At 40.2% G+C, this 24,147-nt stretch overlaps 1 protein-coding gene across 6 annotated transcripts in view; it reads left to right on the top strand.

Annotated features, from left to right (window-relative positions):
* Rapgef2 (Rap guanine nucleotide exchange factor 2) overlaps window positions 1-24,147 on the top strand; it is a 207,353-nt gene that overhangs the window by 41,984 nt on the left and 141,222 nt on the right. For all 6 annotated transcript variants that reach the window (XM_051199117.1, XM_051199116.1, XM_051199119.1 and 3 more), the window contains exon 2: window positions 20,589-20,659. In XM_051199117.1, coding sequence (XP_051055074.1) covers window positions 20,589-20,659 — 71 coding nt within the window. The remainder of the gene's footprint in view (window positions 1-20,588; window positions 20,660-24,147) is intronic.

The following is a 24,147-nucleotide window of genomic DNA, read 5'->3' as shown; positions in this document are numbered from 1 at the left end:
CTTCCTTTCTTTGTAAGATTCTCAGCTGCATATAGCTGAGTGAGGGTGAATAAAATTGCTGTGTCACAATGGTGGAAAAGCTGGATTGTTGAGTGGCAGCTAAAACAAAGCAAGAAAGCCATCCACCCGGGAGTTAGCAGGCAAGTAGAGAAAGCATCTCAGTGACATCCATGGCTGAGGACACTCCCATGTTACATGTTCCTTGTGTTCTTTACATCTTCTGTCTGGGAGTTGGAAGCTGATGATGTCCTTATGAATTTCAGAGCCAGACCTTTGATTTAACCATGTCTGGGAGCCTAGATGAATAAATAGCTTTGAAAAGAAAGTGTTTTTACAAGACCACATGTGTTGCATGTGACTTCTGTTATCTGTTTGTGCAAAGGAATTCTTCACTGGTCTTGTGTTCTGGAGGAAGGAAAACTCCAAAGACAGCAACCTCCATCTCTCTGTTGTCATGCTTTTCCTTGTGCCTCTAAATGTCAACTTTCTCATTTGGGTTTCCCAAACAGTCCCAGTATTTCTGCTGCTCAGGGGTGTGTTGTCTAAGGAGGAAGTCCACTGAGTGACTGATGCAGCTCTATTGCTTTCCTTGTCATGGTGGCAGTAATGTGTGGATTGGGTGGGGACCTGGATTTGGAATGTGACAGTGAACAGTGTCTAGAGAAGCATGTTGACTCACACCTGTAGTCTGAGCACTTGGGAGCCAGAGGCAGGAAGACTGCCAAAAAAGTGAATGACGGGAGAAGAAAGGCAATCAGTCTGTCAGTCAGGTGTGTGTGTGTGTGTGTGAGAGAGTGAGAGAGAGAGAGAGAGAGAGAGAGAGAGAGAGAGAGAGAGAGAGAGAGAGAGAGAGAGAGAGAGAGAGAGAAGAGAGAGAGAAAGAGAGAGAGACAGAGAGAGACACAGAGAGAGAGATTGCTGGAGGAGGGGGAAAAGGAGGTTGTGCTGGTTAGTTTTTTTGTCAACTTGAATCAAGTTAGGGTCCCTTGGGAAGAGGGAACCTCAATTGAGGAATTCCCTCCATCAGACCTGTGGATATATATGGGTTTATAGTACCAGGTGTGAAATCCCTCTTGCGGAGTAGACACCAGATACAGTTGGAAAGTGATGCTGACCCCATAACAAACTTCCCCCATATATGAGGGAAGGAACTGGAGACAAAGCTATTTCCTTGTCTCGCCTTTCCAAAAATGCAGCACAGACATGCTGAAGAATAAAAATTATTTTTAAATTTTGGAAAATGTTATCTTCTTTGAAAAGAGAACACTATTAACTTTCAACACAACTCAGAAATTGTAGTATGTGTTTTTTATTCTTTACTCTTTTGGATCTGGATTTTTTTACTCTTTGAGGGGCCCTGCCACCCAACTCCCAATTCACACACAGAGTGTGTGATTACACAGATACCACCACTCTCCCTCCGGCCAGTGGGGCTTTATTGTTCTCAGAGAGTCTCTTTGGTGTGAACGCCTAAATCTGAAATGTGGCAGTGAATTCATTAGTTAGACCCCACTTTGTTTTTCTGTCTAATCAGATGGGATTTCATTGGGGATGTCAGTTACACAGTTAACTACAGAGATGTCTTATTTTAACATCATGTTTTATGAAATTTAACTTTTATATATCATTCTCTTTCAATTCCCATAAACAGCTAAAGGTTTTGCTTTTATGGAAAATATCAACAGTAGTAGCTAATATTTAGGGCAAGCCAGGCATCATGCTCCTTACATCACATTTTTATCTTAGTTCCCTGCCAAACCCATGAGCCTCAGGGGTTCGTTCATTTTACAAAGCGGGGAGTTGATGCAATTCCCCCAAGGTTAAACACTGATGAACCCTAGGCCCAAATCCCATCTCTTTCTGATTTTAAATTCCATTTCACACCACAAAGATCCCCTTGTTAGTGTTGACTGTGGCTGGAGTTTTGCTCATTTTTGAGGAAAGTGTGGTCTTAATATGCTATCCAACTTATCCTCTTCTCTGTAGCAAGTTTGTAAATGGATGTCTGTGTAGCACGTGTTTTACGGTAAACGAAACAACAGTTTCATGTTCTGCTCTGTTGTATTTTTATTGTGTTAATTCCTTGTGATCAGGCTTGGAGCTAATGGGTGTGAAAGAGGTTGGAGGTAGCAGGTTTTGACTGAAGATAGCAGCTTTTGACCACTTTTGATGGAAGGTGGTTGGAAATGGAAGGAGAGCTGAGGTGGGAGAGAATGGACACTCTGAGGACCTTGTTTTGTGTTTGATATTTAAAAGCTCTTGGGCACAGCATTCGTTTGTCATTCTGCATTCTGAATATTCTGAGGTGTTTGTATGAATCTGTTTTCAGGAACCGAATATTTAATACAAGTTAAAAATTGTTGGAAAACTGAATGTCAGTGAGTTTTCTGTGGTGCCAATCTTGGGAATCCCATGATTAGCACACATCTCAACTGTACTTGGAAGTTGTTTTCTTCAAGGATAGCTCAGTTGTATTTGAAGGTTTGTATCAAGTGTAATTTGTAGTTCCTTGTGGTTTCTTTTTGTGAAAGTGTTCTTAGAATTGGAGACTTCTGCCTGTGATGGCAGTTGTGATAGTTTGTTAACCAGAGTCACATGTAATTTGCTTATCTTCATATGTATTAAATTTGACCTGTGATGTGGTTGGCGTAAGAAACAAGCATGGTGTTCTTTGAAGGGCCTTAATTTTGCTTTTAATAGAGTTCAGGCTGTTTCTTTCTTTGGAGAGCTATGGTATTTTACACTATCTCCTAGATCTAATCTAAGCTTTATGTCTTTTAGAGTACAGGCTATAAAATTCTGAAGAGAAAACACCAGAGAGCACAGTATACAAACAGCTGTAAATGATGCATTCTCTTCATTTATAAGACATCTTGAACAATTTTGTATTTTCATTTATTTGTTTTGTGGCCCTATGATTTCCATTAGGGTTGTTTATAGGAACACATACATCTCGACAGTGCCTACACTGCTGAAGAAAATGTCCATCCCTCATCTACAATTATCTGCATGGAAGTCCTCAGGGAGGGGTGCCCCTCCAAACAACAGGAGCAGTCATGTGGAGATAATCTTGCACAGATAATCACAGCTGATGTGACTTCAGGACTGTCACAGCTATGCCATGGCATCCCTACCACATTTTTACATGCTTATGAAAAATGATAAGGAATCTAAATATAAGACTACATTATTGATGCTAACAGTTAAAATTGTTATGAAAAATATTTCTCAATTTCCGGGAAACATGAGTTGTGTACTTTATGTCAGTTTTCTTCTGCACATTGATGAGCATGGTTTTGGAGCCCACCAAAAATGCCAACCACAGCTGCAACCACATCTCTCAGAACTATGTTTGAGTTCTGGCCGGTTTTCTCATTTCATCTCCTGAGGACCTTGCTCAGGGAGCATTAGATTTACTGCCATGTTTCAGGCAGAACTCTTGTTAGATGAATAATAATACAAAGCATGTGAGTGGCAGAGCTTTGGGTTGTACTCAGCTGACTCTGAAGCCTTTCGAATGCAGAAAGTGAACCTGATACACTTCAAGGAGTCTCTGTAGTCCGTCTGTCTGTCCTTCCCTTCCTCCTTCCCTCCCTCCCTTCCCATTTTACTGTGTGTGTGCATGTGCATAGGCACATAAACACTGAGCCATCTCTGGCTCTCTTTTTCAATATATGGACAATAGGGCTGGGAAGTATCAGCATACACTCAGTCTTTCTGTTACTTGCTCCACTCTTCCTCCCAGGCATCTGTTCCAAATAGAGATTTTTAATGATAGACACTACGTCTATCATTAACTATTGGGTAATCATACCTCTAAAATTTGTGAGAATTTGCGATAAGTAGTTACTTTACTGATGGAGTTAAATGTAAATTATTCTAATATTTTGTGCATTCTTTATTTTAGAGCTCTCTATAATGACAGTTATCCAATTGTAGTTTTGGGGGCCAGGTTCCAATACTATTCTGTTAGATCTTCACATGATGGATGATAAATGATCCTGGTAATGTTTTATTGTGTGAGTTGTGAACATTGTGTTGAATAACTGTCTTGATGAAGCATCAGGTTACTTGTGGATACCATGCAGGGGACCAGTGATGCTGAGAGCATAAGGCAAATAAGAAAGAATATTAACCTCAGTGACATTCAGGAGCATATTAGAAATTTAAGTTGATTTTTTAAAAAAAAGTTGATTACAGAAAATAATTTAGATATAAATAAGAAGAATAAAAGATCTGATTTAAAAATGGCATTTACTTGAAAATCAAATCCATTTAGTAAACTAGGACATGTTAAGAAAACTTAGTATTCCATTAATCTGTTTAAGCAGTTTGGAGAGCATCATAAATGGGCTGTTTTCAGTGAATTGAAGGACTATTAAATTCATAGATTTCAGCACGTTTGACTTGAGGTCTTACTATGTGCTGGAGGATGTGTGATTTGAAACACTGCCAAGAAGGTTTTACTGAAAAGTTAAAGAGGATCTGAAAGCCAGAAAAGCAAGTGGACACGTTATAGCCAACAACATCATGTGAGGAACTGGCTGGTAGGGAAAATGCCGTAGTGTGACACTTAGATCTTAGGACGTTAGGACAGTTACTTAGTTTGTTTCAAGGCATACAGTAGTTCAAACAGGATTTCAGATGTTTTTAAAAATGATATGTGGCAATTGAACTTGTATTTCTTCCTAAACTGCTTCTTCTAAGCATGATCTTAATTTTAGTTTTCTGCAGAAGTGATGGTTGAAAGATTGTGTCATAGTTGGAACAGCATCAGGAGAAGATGTCAGGCCTCATATAGCTTGACTTTAGTTTCAAGTTTGCTGGATGCAAAATTATAGCATGTGTCACAACTTTTTGTTTTCTTTTGTCTTTTTCTTTGCTAAGAGGGAGGGAGAACAGGATGAATGTGATTGATGTAAAGTATGAAAGAATGTGAGCGGGGGAAGTAAGTATGAGAATATCTCACTTGAGAAATTCCCCTCACAGATGTAAAGTAATGATCAAGCAATGATCATGCTTATTATGGTGTGTGTGTCTGTATGTGTTTGTGTTTGTGTGTGTCTGTATGTGTCTCTGTGTGCATGTGTGTATCTGTATGTGTCTGTGTGTGTGCGTGCGTGCATGTGTGTCTGTATAAGGGGAAGAGAGAGAGAACTGACTTTGAGATCTTTCTCTTTAATGATCATTAAATGTAAATTATATGCATAAGGAGTTGTTATGGAAAATATCTCTAATCTAGTAGGTGTGTGCTATAGTTTTTCTTTTAAATAAGCTACCTTTCATGTAACCTCATGATATGATTCATTAAATAGCTTATATAATTGCTTGAAGCAAAAGGATTGAAACAAGTATTTTGGTTGTTAGATTGTCAAGCTGTTGACATGATATGCCTATAAAAATAATTCAGCATAATATCAAAGCATAGGAATAGTAAACTGGATGCCAGAATTGTAAAAGTCCTCATGTCCAGGGTGAATGTTGGCTTAGAGCAGTTGGCTGGTCTTGCATTAGTTTAAAACACAGTGTTAAGAGATTGGAAGTACACAGAATATTACAGAACAGTGCCTTCCTGCTGAAATCTTCAGTATTAGAATTGAGTCAGCAAACTTGAAAAGGTCACAGAAAGAGTTGTCTGTTTCTTGAAGGGGCTTTTCCTATTTTGTGGGAGGGGAAAAGGTCTGTGGGTAAATTTTTAATATGATGTCAGTTGCATAAAGTCAGCTAGTGAATAATCATCTTGAGACTTGATTTTAGTTGTTTTCCTGAGCTAATACTGGCTGTCAAGGTCGTTGGATACTAAATAAATCATTCATTGTAAAGGGTCCTGTTTACTATAACCGTGCAGCACATAGAGCATTCACATTCATTACTTGCTGCATAGTTTTTTTTCTCCTGACCTTAATGTAATAAATTTAGTAGATTTTGAACATAGGAAAACATATTGATATGATTGTGGTAACTTTATATATTTTATCTCTATATACATAGGTTCAAATTTATCTTTATTGTCTAAATGTTTTATTTATTTTTGATTAAAATTGACACAAAATACATACTTATGGGGGTGTGCCTTATAAGGATAAGCATTCTTATTTATTGCTTTTGAAAAACTCGAGTATATTTTGATCATATTCTTTCTCTACAACTCCTCCCAGATTCTCTCTACGCCCTATACACCCAGCTTACATTTTTTTCATTAAAATAAATAAATAAAGTACCCCAAATCAAAACAGTCAAACGGAAAGAAAAAGTACTAAGCTAAAGCAAAACAACAAAAACAAAAGTTCCCTCAAAACATGGAGTCTATTTGTGTTGGTGGTGAGTAAGGTCCTCCCTGGAGTGAGGTTGATACACTAGCGACACTCATCCTCCTCCATTGGAGACCAATTTTCCTTTTCCTAGCCAGTATCTGCTAAAACTGCTTCTCAGACTTTGTGTCTACTTCCTCTTCTCCTAGCTGAGATCTTTTTTGCCTTGAAGTTGTATAGGACCTGAGAATGTAGCCCAGTCTGTGAGTTCATATGTGCGCCAACCCTGTTGTGTCTGGACAAAGCAGTGTCCTTGGAGTCATCTATTATGACTGTTTCTTAGAATTACAGCACAGTGATGCTTATGGTTACTTTTGTCTTCTGGAGGAATGCATGATACATCTAGTACCATGAATGCAAGACAGTAGGGAAGCTTCTAGTTGCCGAAAAATTTTTGATCAGGGTATTTGTGAGGAATTCATGTTGGATCGAGTACAGAAACAGGAGTTTTTATTGCAGCATGTTGGGTGTTAAACATCAGTGATCCCATAGTGGATAGTTTGGAAAATTTAAAAGAAAAAAAAAATGAAAGATAAAAGAGGAAGAAAAAAAGCAGTTGAATTATGTAATTAGCAGTAAGGGTTTCTGAGGAGATAGCTTAATCAGCTGATTGTCATGAAAGCGTGGAGACTTAAGTTCAAAACCCCAGCACTATTAAAGTCAGGCCTGGTGCTGCTCTCTGCCTGTGTGCTAGGGTGATGGTGGTGCAAATAAGTGCACACCTGGAACTGTCCAGCCAGCCGGTCTAGACAATTGGTTACTCCTAGTTCAGGGAGTTCAGGTTACCTAGTGCTACTAGAGGGAAGATGTGTTTGTTTTGCAGATAATAAGCCTTGGCCCAATGTGTATTTTCTCTGCCTTGGGACCACAGCTTTACTACTTTACTGATCTCTTTGGGGCGCAGCCAGACTAGGAAATTTCGCCCCATTGTTTGCTACTGAGCTGCCTAAGTTTCAGAATTCAGCACTTTTAGACATTTTTCTAGGGACATTGGGATCATCATCAAATAGTGTTCGTGTTGTCTTAGTCTTGGTATATTTTATCTATACATTAAACATATGGTAAAAACGGAATGTATGATGCACAAACAAATGTGCAGGAGATTGGAGGAGTGGTGAGCCTGATAGGGCTTAGAGGCTAAGTTCTGCTAGGGTGGACTGGAGGGTGGCGGGGGCTCTGGGAGAGCCTGGTGCTTGTTCAGTAACACACACTCAGTAACACAAAATTTGAGGAATTCAGGGAGGGAGGGAGGGGAGAGCCCAGATGCTTAAGTTGGGTCTCTAATTTTGTTGTTGTATACAATAGAAAAAAAGGTGTCTTGAAGCTTTCTGTGGTACCAAGAATGAGAAATACAACACAACACAACACAACACAAAACAAAACAAAAAACCACGTGCGTGAAAGCAACAGCTGGGGCATTTGGCTCTGCTGAAAAAGTAGGGGAATGTCAAGGGTGTGGCTGTTTGTTTGGAAATTTAGTGTGAATTTTAATTGAAGAGACCCTTGGGAAGGTGGAGGAGCAGCCATGGCCAGACTCAGCACTTGCTGACTTGCTGGATGTTCCTTGCACAGCTGCACATTCCTTCCTCTCGATTGTAGTTTTTCTGCATCTTTCCTAGTAGAGTATCATAGCCAGTAGTTTTAGTTTTTGTATGGTAATAGTTTTTGACAGCTACAGTTTATCAGAGAATTGGAAAAAGTACAGAGAATAACACCCACTGGTTAAATACATGGCTATGTAATGCCATGTGCAGTTTCTGTGTCTTAAATGATGGGCATTTCAGACAACCCACATATTCTGGACTTTTGTAGGTTTTGATTTGTAAAACCTTAATTTTTACACAGAGTACTAAAGGTAGAGAAACATCCTGTGCATTTGGGAAGGTAGACTGTAAAGCCAACTTTCTCCTTGAACTTTACTTTTACGATGATTGTTTTGGAGTAAATGTGTCTACTTGATACATTGCTCACTGGTGTAATCAGATGTAGATGTTATATTCATATTAATATTGGTACCTCATTTCAGAAAAATGAGAAATAAAACTATTTGCTTAAAGTTTAAACAGATAATAAATTACACAAGTAGTGCAATGTATTTGGTTAATTAATGCTGGTTGTAGTTTTAATTTGAATCAGCTATAATGAAATGAAATCTAAAATGAAGACCATGCATGTGTGCTAGTTTGAAAGAAAATGGTTCCCAAAGGGGACCAGTGAAGTGTGGCTTTATTGGAGCAGGCATGCCCTTGTTGGAAGAAATACGTCACAGTGGAGGCAGGCTTTGAAGTCAAGTTTTGCTCAGTGTGATACTTGGACCCCTTTCGTTACCTGCAAGATGTAGGACTCTCAGCTACTTCTCCAGCACCATATATCTGCCTGCATGCCACCGAGTCCCACAATGATGATAATGGACTAAACCTGTGAATGCCACCTCAATTAAATGTTTTTCTTGATAAGAGTTGCTGTGGTGGTGGTGTCTCTTCACAGCAACAGAGCCCTAAGACACCCTGATGCCATTGATCAGGGACACTTTGAGAACTGCTTTGGGGGGTTATTAGTGGAGCTGCACAGTTCAAGCGAAGTCATCTTTTTATATCATTGTATGGTGTTTTGGGAGCTGCATGAACACGTCATGAAACCAAGTTCTGGGTGAGTGCTGGATATTTTCAAATACCAGATTCCCCTAGGAAGGGAAAAGGATTACCACCAATGAAAATATCCAAAAGAATGTGCTGAGGTGTTCAAAAGCCCACATGCTTTTCGTACACATTTATTTCACACTTGCATTCACTACCTCGGGCAGCCAGTATTTCAGGGATCCAGTCCTGTACACACCCGGTCAGTACACGTGAAGTCAGTCCTGCACAGAGTCAACACTAGAACATCATTGAGGATGACCAGTGAGGAACCAGTCTGCCCTCTCCTGTTCCCTTTTCTCCTCTAAGTGTAGTTTGCTCTTGGTCCTGGAGACAAATGTGGTGAGGTACAGGGCACTGGAAGTGCAGGTCTCCCATGTGTTCAGTACAGCGTGGTTTTGCTAAGCTGGGTTTCATGTGCAAGGCCATGCAAATTTATTAGTTCCATGTTGGTACTATTATATCAGTATCATATCTTTTGATTTCAAACAATATAAATAACTCAATAAAAATACATGTGGCAAACTACCTCACTTCTGTAAGGACCTGGCACTGAATACTGGTTGTAATCCCACTTCTTAACTTGTAGTAGGTAATCAGTGACAACTTGTCAAGTAAAGGAATGCTTTTGGTTGCTTCTATGCCTTGCTTGTTGGGATAATGCTGCAGAGATCAGGGGTGCAGTGTCCTCTTAACTTCCTAACTTCTAGTTCCTTTGTGTGCATGCATGCACAGTATTGAATCTTGTGGTTGTGTTCTGTTTTTGAGTCTTCACACTGCTTTCCATATGCTGTACCAACTTATTTCCTACCTCCTACAAAGCCTCCCTTATCTTTGCCAGCTCTTGTTAGCATTTGACTTTTTGCTGACAGCCACCCTGACAGCTGTGTGATATCTTAGTGTGATTTCCCACTTGCTTTGCTCTGATGACCAGTGATGCCAGACACATCTTTCAAATACCAATTGTGTATCTTTTAAGAAATGTCTATTCAGGTTTCTTGCCTTGTTTTTTTTTTTTTTTCCCTTTCTTGAGTTGAATTTCTTTAATTACATTAATGTGAATAATCTGATTCTGTAGTGGGCTACATGGTGTGTGCTTGATGTCTGTGAGCAGGCTTCTAATGTAACTTTATCAATGTTATCCCGTTGTTTTGCTTTTGTTTTTGTGGCCTATGTTTTTTAGGAGAGACCCATGGTGGCATGTTTAGGTCTTAGAATCTTGTTTGAGTTCTTTTCTTTAGAAGGGTCTAATTTCATGCCCATCCCCTTTCTTTTGGTGGAAGTTGGGATTGGTCCAGAGTGTCTTAAATACTAAACTGGCTTTCTATCATTGTGTTCTCAGCCTCTCATTTCATCTTCTTGCAGGTGGACAATACTTTTCCCAGTACTATTTACTGATGTTAGTTATCTTTCTTCTACTTTGGTGCCTTGGATGTGCTTGTAGTAGTAGATCAGTTGGTTATCTATATGTAGATTTATCTCTAGCCCCTCCCCCTTTTATTCATCTGTCTCCTAAGCCTTTCAGTCTTACAGCTCCACAGTAGTGTATTTTACTTTCAAATAACAAAAATTCACAAAAACAAAACATTACAAGCAGGCATTGTTGAAGGACTTTGCAAATCTTAACGTGGACCCTGTTGTATCTCCAGTTTACATCTAAAGAAATGGAGGTTCAAGCAAGATTTACTGACCCTTTTAAGAACAAGCAGAGTCAGGTTAAGGACAACACAGTGGCTGGGCAGTAGAGAACACACTAACAGGGCTTATTCAGACTGATTGCCTTCCTGACTGTTACATTGGCCCACATTTTCTGCAAAATTTATATTCTGTTCCAAAGCTCAGAATCCTACCACTATTTTCAACATGTTACAGGTTTTTCAGCGTTCAGGAAGGAAAGAGAAGTCTCCAGGTCTCTGGAGGGAGAGTCTGCCATGGGTGTTCTTTCTGGATACTTGTGATGGAGATAGTTAGGAGGGGAATAATCTCTCATCTTTACGTCCTTCCTACTCCTGCATCAATAGGATTCCCAATGGGGCCAGACATAATAGCGTACTGAGTTTGGGGATTTCACTGAGCAAGACTGGTGACCTTTCAAGACACCACACAGAAATCAGGATACCAGCATGAGGACCTCCATTGCTGTTAGACACACTGTGGGCTACCTGGTAGTAATCTCAGGTAAGGGCATGGTAGGAACAGCAGCAGCAGAAAGTTTCTGAGTCCCAAATAAAGGTGCACTTTAAAAACCGAGCACAATTTTAGCCTCTAAGGGATCTTGCCATGCTGTTTTATCGTCTCATTTTGCTGCACTACAGTGAAAATTTCTCCCTAGGTCCATATCTGGAACCCCTGCTCTGGCTTTCTTTGAAATTGTTCTTTACTAGGAAAAGATTTTCCGTCTTCCCTTTCCTCCTTCCTGTGTGGATCCCAACGTTCCAGTAGCTACTGCTGAACAAACTCGGCTACACTTTATAACCCCGATTCCAGAGAAGCACATCCCTTGTTCTGCTCCTAGGCCCTGTGGAGCAGGGCCATCTTCCCTCCTCCTCCTCCCTCTGCGGCAGGCAGGCAGGCAGGCATCCTCTCTGCAGTGACTGCCTTCTCAGGATGAGACTCACCTCTCCAAGGACTCTTTCAGTCTCTCCTGACTTCTGGAGACTCTTGGTAATGGTCAACTTCCCGAGTGAGTGAGTGAGTGAGTGTGTGTGTGTGTGTGGGGGTGGTGGTGGTGTGGGTGGTGTGGTGTTGTGTGGGGGCTGGGAGACTGAAGGGTTTATTTATGAATGGGGTGAGATCTGTTATGTAAAAGGGCACTGGCACAGATGGATGGAGGTTGTGATACACACACACTGAATCCTCTGAGCCCAGCCAGGTAGCAGCGGTTCCCAGTAGTGGATGAGTGTGCTTCAAAGGGGATTGATTGCAAAGTCATGACCATGAAGAAGGGATTCTTCAGAAACCAACTTCTCTGTTACTTCATTGGGGGTACTGAGTTTAAAAAGTGACTATTTTGAAAGTCTCCAATTATTCTCTAAGATCCAGTGGTGATTTTTACCTCCCTGACTGCCCCCACCTCCTCTGTAGTTGGTGATCTCTCTGTGGTTAAGCTCGCCTCCTCTATTGCTGCTTACTCTCATGGTTTAGTCTGAAAGAGACCAGACTGAACAGTATCTATAAAGCTTCTGTAGTCCATAGGCTTTTTCTGAGATCCACTTGAGAAATAAAATGTTTGGGGGTAAATAATACTATTGGTACTTGGGATCTTGCAAATCACTCAAGATGGGGAAAGCAGATGTTGAATTATTTTTGTCTTTTGTCCTAGAAAAATGGCAGCAGTGAAGATTTCTATATTTAAAATCTGCTTCCTTTAGAGCGTGCATACTCTTATTTGCTAAGAGGCAGTAAGGAGCTGTATCGTGTGTGTCCTCAGTGACCTGCTCTGCTTTGTCTTCATTAAGACCCCTCTCTGCATGCTGCCACTGTTGTTGATTAAGCCTCTGGAGCTAGGTGAATTTTAAATCTCAGGCATCCTAGGGATGATGTATGGACCACACCATACTTTTGGGAGGGGTGGAAATCCAGTGTTGGAATGGTGACCCCTGTAGCCCAGTGAGGTCTTGCAGGTGTAACCGGAGCCTGACTGGACTGTGAGTGGAGCCAGCTAAGTGTTTTAACTGTTGGATGGAGGTTGGTGTTTGGATTGTTAAAAACCCAAATTTAAGATTTTGCAGGAGTCACTTTTTTAGAGTAGGGTGTGTGTGTGTGTGTGTGTGTGTGTGTGTGTGTGTGTGTGTGTGTGTGTGTGTGTACACATAGCTGACTAACCTTTTTAGAGGTTCTTTTTCAGGTGTTGAAATGTTAACTGAAAATGTTCATTAATCAGTGATAATGATGAAGAGAACACGGTTGGGTGCAGATAGAGTTACTAGCATGTTAACTTATTCTCATGACTTTAAAGTTTGAATTCACGTTCTGAGACATAAAAATACTTTAAAATAAAGATTTTTTTTGTGAATCTTATTTTCTTCACCAACAGTAGATTGGAGTTTCTGGGATGCCTACAGGCTTGTGGTGTTCAAGGCACAGTGCTGAAGGAGACAGACTTACAAGGCAAACTGTGAACTGATTTGAACACTTTTCTTATTTGTCCACAGGATGCATTTTTAGTTTAAATATAGATTGTTGATTATTTTTTCTGAAGAGAAAATTTAAATTGCTTACATGATTTCCCCCATGTGCACATGAATGCACATTTGGTAAACTTAACTGCCTGTGGCTTCCCAAATCTTCAGCAAGCCTTGGAGAGTGACACTTCCCCGAGTCTCATTATCTCTACCATTTCTTGCTGGACACATGACTGCTCTCTGATCCCTAACACTAACTTCAAGTAAAATGGGACAAGGGTGCATTTCATTGTGATTCTGAGGTGCAGTTTGTAGCTTCCATGTTGAGGAGGTGATTATTGGTTTCTTTAAAAGCACTTTATTATTATTGCGTGAGTGGGTGCATACATGTGGAGAGAAAAGGACAACTTATTGGAGTGGGCTCTCTTTCTGTCTGGGGGGGGTGCAGAGGGTTCTTGGGAAATGAGTGCATGTAGTCAGGCCTTCGTGGAGAGTGCCTTTACTCACTGAGACATCTCACTAGCCCTGTATACTCTGTCTCCTTTCAAAACCCCTATTTAAAAATCAAAGAAGAAAAGATATTAAGGTTGCCCTTTTCTGTGAAAAATATCCAAGGAAGTTTTAGCCAGGGAGCAACCTGTGTTATATGTCTCATAAAAACCCAGGGTTTGAGACCAGCGTCAGGCAGGGCAGGTGACTAGCAACGCAGCAGGCTTCCCTGGGCTGCGCTTGAGATCACCACCCTGGAGGATTGGTTTCCTTTTGGGTGTTAATTAGTAACTTTGAAAAAACAGTATTTTGCTTTCACATGATTTAGAGTTAAAATAGATATGCAAGAATTTTATTGGCGGCACTGTACTGTGGATTTTTTTTACTGCCTTTTAATTTCAAGTGTGTGCTCTTGTCATTAGGGTGTCTGGGTGGCATGAAACCGCCCAGTCTAGTGGTGATCTGAGCTTTTGTTCTAATTGCTCTGGGCTGTGTCAGCCCCTGTAGGTAGAAAGGCTGGTTAAAATACTTCATCCTTTTTATCACCCAGCAGGGGTGCTGCGGATTAGACACAGGGGGGCCAGTGGAAGTGTTACCCCATTAGAGACTTGACAAAAGAGCCGCCATCCTTTCCTTGAACCCTCCCTTTTTATTTATTTATTTATTTTTGAGTCCCAAGAAAGAACTGCTGGTCCATTCTGCCACCATGTGGCCATTCTGAGGATTGTCTCAGCCCAGTAAGAGACCTTTTCCAATGCTGTGAAGATTCTGAAGGCCTATTTCTCCTGTCTTTCCTGCCCCCCCCCCCCCACTTCTCAGGAGTGGCGAGGGAGCACATGGCACCCCCTGTGAAGGCGACACCCTCTTCTTTCTTTGCATTTCCTTTGCTCACTGGTCAGCTGGTAACCCAGAGATTAGATGGGGGTGGAAGAAGAAATATGGGTGTCCGTTTAAGGTGCCTGTTTCCTGCTGGAGATAAATACAACCTCCTGCAAGGCCAAAGGTAGGGTAGCCATGCCCCACGTTGTAAAATGTGGCTCGGGAAGGAGACTGCTGTCTGTGGGTAAATGGGGACTTTTCACTAGGGAGAAAAGTATGTACAGTATGGACTTTATCAGCTTCCCCCAAAGATCCCTCGTCATGGCAAAGAAGGGAAGGAGTGAAAGAGTGTTGGTGGTTCAGATGAATGGGCCATCCAGTGTGGGAGGGCTTAGAAGAGAGCTTGACTGATGGGACAGTGAGAACACATGCTGCTAGGTGTAGGCACCCTTCTCCTATCCAGACAGCACGATTGCTTCCTGGCTATGGCGAAGTCTCTGGACTCTTCCTGTGTGACTTCATTGTCACAGAGGGGACCTCAGACATCATGCCCTCAGTATTGCACTGGCTTCTGTGGGATACAGTTTGGGAAATGCTGTTTCCCAGTGTGTGGGGCTGCTGCTGACCTGCTGATTGAATTGGGCAGGGCCATGGAGTTCCCTCAGTGGTGCCTTAAAACTGTGTCGTTCACAGAGAAGAGGGTTTGAGAAGAAACCACGAACCGCTCTGATGAATTTCTAGTATCATCCTCAGATGAAAAAATATCCAAGGATGGTGGTGAAGACTGAGTCCTCAAAGATAGTGTTCAGGGTCTGCACTGCAGCTCAAGACATATTTTAAACATTTAGAAGATTAAAATGTAAATATTCTAAAAGGTGTGTGTGTGTGTGTGTGTGTGTGTGTGTGTGTGTGTGTGTGTGTGTCTGTGTCTGTGTCTGTAAAAGTCTGAGTTCAAGTATAACTTAGTGGCATTCAAGCAAGATCTTAAGAAATATTTGTGAGTGTTTGTATTTTGATGCCAGCATTGGGAACATGGGTCCCATCCCTGAATGCTTAGTAGCAGAAATGAATTTCATTTTTCATGTTCTATGACACTCTTGAGCTGCCAGAAAGGAAATCTTGCTGTGTGCTGTTTAGCTTTGCCAGCCTAAGATATGTTTCTAACTGTTCTATATTAGAGGGAAAATTAGGTGACTGTTTTGAAAAATCAAGAATTTTTTTCTCCTCTTCTTTCAAGCCAAATCATTGGAACTATAGTGACTGCAGATATGATAAACTGTACACTGGCCACATTTTTCTTTAAGCCTGATGAAACAAAAACAAAAAAACTGCATTTAGGATTAGAGAATTGAGTTCAGTGGTAGAGTTTATGCTTATCATGTATGGGGCCCCGAGGTTAGTCCTGAACACCAAAATAATGTAACAACAACAACAACAGTAAAAGCCTGAATTTAAAAAAGAAGAAAGCTCTAAGCCATGTGTAGTGAACACCTTAATCCCAGCACTCAGGAGGCAGAGGCTGGTGGATTTTTGTGAGTTCAATTCCAGTTTGATCTACAGAGTGAGTTCCAAAACAGAGCTATATAGCAAGATCCTGTCTCCAACAAAACATAATAAAAAGCAGAAAACTCTAGGGGCCCTTTGTTAGTTTTATAAATATTTCATTTAACTTTGTGAGGCATAGAGAGACTTGCAGACCAAAAGAATATATTGTGAAAATTTTGATATGTGTAAGTGTTCCAGAAACACTTGACATTTTACATCAGAACAATAGTCATCCTGATCTCCTAGATGATAAACTCAACTACTGTATTCTGTTATCGAGGCACTGTATGTGGCCTGTATTTCGAGGGAATTCTGTATAATTGGGGCACAGTCTTCCCTGTGCATTTATTACTTTGCTCCGCAGATGTGGTCTCAGTCACATTCCAGGGTCACATACACCCAGGGAAAGAGAAGTAGGACTTGATTCAGCCTATTTCTTCATTTTTAGCTGAACTGTTGCATATGTTTTAGTATGGAAGTACTAGAGATCTTGTAAATAAACCTTGGAGACTGAGCTGTCATCTTAGGAGACAAGAGGCACTGCTTGGGTATTTCCTTGTCCCATTTGGTTGCAGACATGAGTCTGAGCCTTGAAAATGTAGCTTTTACTCTCCTTGTGAATGATGTTGGAGAGTAGCTCTCTTCATCATTGCTCGTGAGCATTTGCTCAGAAGGATAATTACATTTTTTGTCTGAAGGATGTCCAAGGGAGAATATGTTGCCATCAGTACAATTTCTGGCCTGTGACCACTGTCTCAGCAAGTGGATACTCTTTCTCCTCCTCCTTATGCCCAAGTACATTGACATTCATTCATCACCTAGGTCTAGACCGTCACAGGTTTGCTAAGTGTCACACCATTTTGGCCTTCATTCCCTTGAGTTAGTTCTCAAAAGGAGCCAACTTATTTCTTAATATATTAAAGCACATGCATATGGGATTATATTAAAGCAAAAACCCTCTTAAGGGGGGAGGGCTTTTTTTCTTAGTAATGTTGGTAAAGTAATTCCCCTCTCTACTATAATCATTATTTTTCTTTTGTAACCCTGGAGATTAAGAATGCACACCAGTCCCCAGTGGGGCAGGTGGCGGAGGAGTTCCTCTTAGTGCTTCAAAGGTCATATTAAAATATGCTATATGCTGTTGCTGCTGCAGTATTGATGCTCGCAAGTGGAAGACGCTGAAAGCTAGCCTTAAGTGAGTTGGATGTTTGCTGTGCTGGCCTGTTCAAAATGAGTCTCTGAAGCAGTGAGTGCAGACCCTGGGCACGGAGACTCTTGCTTTTCTGTTCCTGTGGGGATGCAGGCATTGAGGATCCCTCCCTCCCTCCCTCCCTCCCTCCCTCCCTCCCTCCCTCCCTCCCTCCCTCCCTCCCTCCCTCCCCCTCCCCCTCCCCCTCCCTATCTCTGTGTGTGATTATTCTTTTTCTTTAGGGACTTTGTCATGGGGAAACTTCATTCCTGTTGGCCTGTTGGTCTCATTGTCTGCTTGGTTGTAGTGATTTTGTAACTTGAAGCTTTTTTGAGATGGTGTCTTATTTTTGTAGAACGGATGGAGGACCTTCGTAGGAAAAGCTTCTTGTTCCTGGTTTATGCTCAGAGTCCAGAGCTAGAGCATTTTGGGGAAAATAACTTTTTTTTTTTTTTTTTTTTTAAAGGGTTGTTAACATAGCGAAGGTCTTGTGGATTTTGTCTTAGGAAGCACATTTGGGGAGGTTAGCAGTGTCTCAGATGGCACATCAGGTTCTGAGAAAATGGAAACTTGGAGAGCTTTAGGTGACTTAGTGCCTCTGCAGTTTGTTTTCTACAGAGTTTGTTGAAGTAAAACTTCATCCACTGACCCTATGTAGAGAAAATGAATATACTTTCTAGAAGTCATCCATTCTTGGATAAAGTCTTAATGGTAGGATGCTGCAGACACGCTCCTGCTGCTGGCTGCAGGCTCCTACTGTTGGGTGCAGGCTCCTGCTACTGTGAGGAACTGGGCTGTTCAGTAGTACCTCATCTTCCCTGCTTGCTTTTTCCTCTCTTCCTGGCTAGCTCTAGAGAGGCAACCTTGGCCAACTAGTGTCTACTAGATTTTAGCACAGGCTGTCAGCTAAGGGGAAGTAAATGGTGAGAAGCAGTTATGGTAACAGACCCTCAGGCCTTCCACCCAACAGCTTTCTGTTTACAGTAGTTTGTCCTACTGGAAACCTCTATTGTTCAGAGGTTGGCTTGGACTGTGGAGGTGCAAGGGGCTCGCAGATGGTTCTTGCCTCTCAGTTCTCAGCTGCAGTCAGTCCTTAATCATTGGTAAATGTAGCATTTGAGAAGAGCTCAGACTTAGATTGCTCCTCCCTTTGATTTGTATTCTGTAGCTCACCTGTAACCATGCTTTTTTCATTCTTCCTTGGGTCAAAGAGCAGGGGTTTCCTGATGTACAGCAAGCTGTGTCTTTAGGGTTCAGGGACACAGTGCTAGTTGGCAGCTAGGGAAGCATTAATTTCTTCCACACAATTAGGAAGCTTCAGGGTCATAGAGAAACTACTTGTTAAAGAATTTAGTTAATATTGGGCAGCATTGCCTTCTAGGTAGAAGAATGTAGAATAACTCTGCCATCTTATAAGCTCTTTGAACATAGAACATTTAAACACATGCCTTTTGAGGCAGCTTACTCTAAGAGTAATAGAAGAAACCAGATGTGAAGGTTGAATTGATTGAAAAGGTTTGTGGTCTATTTTGATCTATAAAACGTACGAGACAGCTAGTGAGTGAGATGGCTCAGCAGTTGAGAGCACTGGTTGCTCTTGCAGAGGACCTGGATTCAATTGATAACATCCATGTGGAGGGCTCACAACCATTCATCACTTGAGTTCCAGGGTACTTACTGCTCCCTCCCAGCCTCTCTGGACACTGCATGATTGTGGTACACTAAAATACACGAAGGCAAAATACCCATACACATAAAATATATCAAATACATCTAAAAACAAAACAAAACAACCCCAAAAGTAAATGATACACTTACACAGAATTTTATGGTCATGTATTGCTTGAATGGTGTTCGTTTAAAACTAACCCCACAGACATCATGATTATGTGTGGTATTTAATTTATGCAGTGCTGTACGTTTAGAAGGCAATTCTGCTTTAAAAAATAATGCCAGGCATTAGTAGTGTAAAGCATTCTGACCTTCACTTCCTTCCTGTACTCTGTGTTTTGTGCAGCAGACTCAGTGACAACTGTCAACACATTCTCTTATGTCAGGGGACTATATTCCATTGTTCTGTATGTGCAAGTTATGCATATTGCCTTAAGTAAGTAAATACTGGTGGTAATTATTCATAGGCTAGATATACTCTATACATAGATGCTATACATTGACACTCAACTTTTTAAGTCCATGTATATATATATATACACACACACACACACACACACACACACACACACACATATCAGCGTACTTGGTACATATGACATAACTTAGTCAGGAACATGACCTTGAAACAACTGTGGTGTTATGAAACTGGCTGATTAACACAGTGCCATTTGGTCAGTGAACTCACTCTTTATATTTTATATGTTGGTTTTCCAGGTTTAGGTGATGGGTGCTTTTGCTGCACAGGGCCTGTGCTCTGCTGAGACTCTCTGGTTGCCCTTGATTCTGTCTCTGAGATCCTGGTTCTCTCGATCCTGTTACGTGTCCTTCAGACTTCTCTTTCCTGGGGCATGTTTTAAAAGTCTTGTTTCTTTTCGATACGTTTTTGGTCATTCAGTGTGAACTTCCTGCTTGATAATGTGTGTGGGTAGTTCTGTGTGTTTTCCTTGACAATAGCAGTACAGGTATCAGGCATATAGGTGACTCAATGGGAAAACAAGTAATGGTAGTTGTACTCCATACTGGTGTCTTGTTCACCTGAGCAGCAGCAGGACTTGCTGGTTGTCACTTTTTACAGCTGTTGCTCAAAAGGGGGGGGGTTAATTTGCAAATCCTTTACAATACCTTAATTTTAGATTTTGACAGACTTAGAGGAGAAAATTCTCATTCATACTCCTGTTGCTATCACCTATGTTACCCTAGATGTTCACTGGAATCCTGTAACACTAATGCCCTTCTGGCTGTTTATATATGACTATAAACAGGACTTCGCGCCTTTACCTATTTTGAACTTTTATGAGTAACTTTGAATCATTTTTATCATGAGCTAGAGAAAAAAAGAACTTAAAAAAATTCCTAAATATAAGACATTTTTTCAACTATTGAAAGTTAATTTTGTACTTGATTATTAAGTGATTATAAAATAACATACATTAATATTGAGAAAATAATTTGAATAATATCATTGTATTGGCAAAATGTCCATGATTTTAAATGTAAATATTGTATTTGTTATTTTGATGTAAGTAGCAGAAAATATGTAACAAAAAAAAAAAAAACAGCTGGTGAAGAATTTGGTTTTATAAGTTGACAAATTTTAGTAAGTTTATTTTATAATTCAATAGGATTTGTGCATGTATTGAAGGCAGTTGCAAAGGATAGCCTTTGCACATGCTAGCTTTCCTTTGAAAATGTTAATTTTTAATATCTAAGAAGATTTCTAAAGTTTATTTTGTAATGTGTTATTTGAGAAAAACTTTCTTCCCTGATAAGCCTAATAATTCTATCCTTTTCTTTGGAACAGGACCTGGAAATAGTGTATTCCTATTTACATGGAATGGAAGCCTTATCAAACCTGAGGGAGCACCAGCTAAGGTGTGTATTGATTTTAATAATTTAGTAGTGATACAGTGGATCTGTGTCTATCTGTTAGTAAGACTTGCATTTAAAGAAAATTCATCACATGAATACTCTGTGTGATGTAACCCACATGCTTGTTTTGATACGTTTTGCAAGATTGAATTCAGTTGTATTCATATGCATTTTAATATTTCGGTATATTAAGATTCTTGTACTTCACCCAGTGTCTGTCTCCACTTCCCAACAGTAATAAGCTTCACTTGGTAAAACACTGAAAGGGGGTGTTGTTTGCTATTCCTGTTGACAGCTCAGCACTCAGATGTATTTCAAAATACTCAGCTAGTGATTAGGTTCATTGCCCTAGCATGGTCTAGAGGTCTGTGTAGGGTTATACTACACAATATACTAACCACCTTAAGTATGTAGCTAGCTTCTTTGTGGGGAGCATAGTTTTTAATCACACTGGTTCCAATGCAGTATGTGCTTATAAATATCTTTCCACTTCTGTTGTACAGTAATACACTAGCTTCATTTATAATAACCCAAATTTCAGACCCCCCCCAAAAAAAAATGACTTGGTCTTAACTGCCATAGGAAGTAAAATATCCTGAGAATATAGATGTCAACTAAGATATAATGAGGTCTTATTTTCTTTCTGTTCTGTCTAGTTGTGATGCCAATCTTTTTTAATTATGAAAGGAATATCCTTTAAACACTAATTTGTGACCACGTGAGTTTCGTATTTGTCTGTTAATTGAAAAAAAAGTATCAAGAGGGTTGAGTGTTTCTGAAATTAATTTTTTAATGAAAATCAATTAAATTAAAATGAATTGTAGATTAAAAATCCAGACAGGTTTTTATTAGAAAGGGCAAAACTGGGATTTTGGAAAATGACTCAAATTGTAGCCATAGTAATTTTTAAATCATCTAACCTTCATATATTGTGATGACAGTCTTCCTAGGGAAAAAATTCAAAAGTATGAATAATGCAAAACAGACAACAAAACAGTTCACAGACCCAACAACCAGGTTCAAAATTACCTACTTTTTTTTTTTTTTTTTTGCTATTTCTGAGGTAATTTTCAGGTTGAAATGACTGATTAATTCAAGAGTATAGCTTACTCTATCCTTAGGAAGTGTTTCAAAGCTTTGTATAGATTTGTCTGTTGGCAGCATTGCAAGGACGTACCCTTCATATATCCAACTGTTTCTGCATGCATTGAGCAGTCTAATGTACAGCCAACAGTATAGACTGAGGATATCTTTAGAATAAGATCATAGCTGAATTATACAGCAAGTGTAGAGGTTTATGGAAACCACTGACTGACGAGTAAACTGCTCTTATAATACTTCCATTTTTGAGAAAACACATATTTCCTATAGGTAAATTATTTCCTTTGCATTTGTTAAGTAAGTTTTACCTGAGATTAACAGGCAAGACCCAAGTGTAGAAGATAAAAGCCTCCCAGTGAGATTTTATTTTATTTATGGATCCCAACTTTGACTGACCCTTGTGAGCACGAAAGTGACTGGACATTTCCATAGGTGTCTCTGTGTTGCTGTCAGAGCCCACATTTTGCATCTTAGCCCTTCAAGTCTTCAGATATATTTTTCCAATACATTTTTATTTTCTGATGTTCAATCTGTACAGACTAGGAGTAGATTATTTTCTAAGAGGAGAAATGTGTCAGTCAGGAGAGCAGAGCTCTTAAGAACAGAGTCATCACTTGAGGATATTTAATGCTGAGGTTTCCTTCCCCCCCCCCCTTTTTTTTTTTGGCTGTGATGGGGCTTGTGTATAATAGGTAGACTCTACTACTGAGCTACTGAGATATCTGCCCAGCCATATTCAGTGTTGGAAATAAACATCCTATTGAAGTACACTATCTTTTTCAGCATTATTGAATAGTAATGATTATTTTAAGGACGCATTGAGATCATTAAGAAATAACCAAATCACAGTTGTCACACTGGTTCTCAGGGAGATTATTGTGCTTTTGTTGAATCTCACCTGCCAAATGTGGCCATGGTGGTTACTAAGTTGTTCCCTTCTAGCATACTCAGTATTTGTTAGAAGCTTGCAAATGAAATTTGGTAAAGTTGTATCCTATTGCATAAAATAGCCTGTATATGGCAGGGTTGTAAACATTAGTTTTTTTCACTCCTACTTTGTGGGAGGAATTCAGTCACATTCTGAGAAAGACCCGTTTCAAGAAAACCTGTGATGATTCTATGGTAAAGCAAACAAATCTTTGTAGTAAAAATGTTAAAAATTTACAAATATACAGAGAAGGTAAAAAGAAAATAACCCAGTCTAATAAAAACTTTGCTTCTAAATTAAGTGACATTAGGAGATGTAGATCCAGGAAAGAACTAAAGGATGCTATGGGACAACCCGGTCCCAGTGTGTGAGAAAACCAGCCCTAAGATGCAGTGAGGACAAACAGGCAGGCAGGCCCATGCCTGAACATGTGAACTTCCATGATAGAACTGTAGTCCTAGCGGGACAAGACTAGTGGGCCTGGGTGAATCAGGTCAGACGTAGGAAGGGGGCTTGCAGAGCATCAGGACTAAGGTGACTTCATTGTAGTTGGATTGAACATGATTTCCCTTAAGCCAACACCCAGGTTTCAGTCACTTTCCTGGCTCTAATGGCATCTGGGTCAGTGTTGTGAAATTCCATATCCCACCCAAATGATTTTGAATGTTTGAAAGATGTTAAGATACCACACCCAGGGAAGCAGACCAAGCAGGGTTACTTAGAGGCAGTGGTGGCCATTTTGATTTGAGGTGGCTGTAATATGTCCTAGTTGAATCCCCCTGCATGGCAGATGAAAGGAAGAATAAGGTAAGTAAACACCCAAGAGTTTTTTTGTTGGATCAGCAAACAGAGACCCCTGGTTGGAAAACAGCAGTTGTGCAAGATGAGGGTGCTGTTGGGATGTCATGCTGTGGCAGTTTTTTCACGAGAAGGTGTCACACTGTCATTCCTGTGTATTTTGGAAAAGTTAATTGATATTAGTATAATGTGATGCTTCTTAATGACCCTGTTCTTGAGGTGATTTTGAGTATTTAAACATTATTCACATTTTCACAGTCCCCCCCCAAAAAGAAAAAAATCAGGGCTGTATCAGCTGAAATAACAAACCTTTCAGTTCTGAAGTCTCCATTTGCTCATTCATCATAACAATACTGAGTCAATCAAAGCCTACATTGGCTTGACATTCCATACTGTTCCGTAGCCATGAGTGTTAAGCGGAGAGTGATGTTATCACTTTCTGACTTTTGGGTGCCCACTCTTTCTCTAACATATTTACCTTGGGGGAACACACTTTGCCTGCCTGCCTGCCATTTACAAGTATAATAACCTATCCATAAAGTACATGTGGTGAGGCTTGGCTCTTATTAATGCCTGCTTTCTAGCACACAGGTGGGACAGATTTTAATTGGTTTTATTGAATTTTAACTCTAGTACTATTGATAACCAGTTTGAAGATGAGCAA

Source organism: Phodopus roborovskii, unplaced genomic scaffold, assembly GCF_943737965.1.
Source record: "Phodopus roborovskii unplaced genomic scaffold, PHOROB, whole genome shotgun sequence".
NCBI classification, from domain to species: Eukaryota; Metazoa; Chordata; class Mammalia; order Rodentia; family Cricetidae; genus Phodopus; species Phodopus roborovskii.
This window is presented reverse-complemented; position numbering and strand designations above follow the sequence as displayed.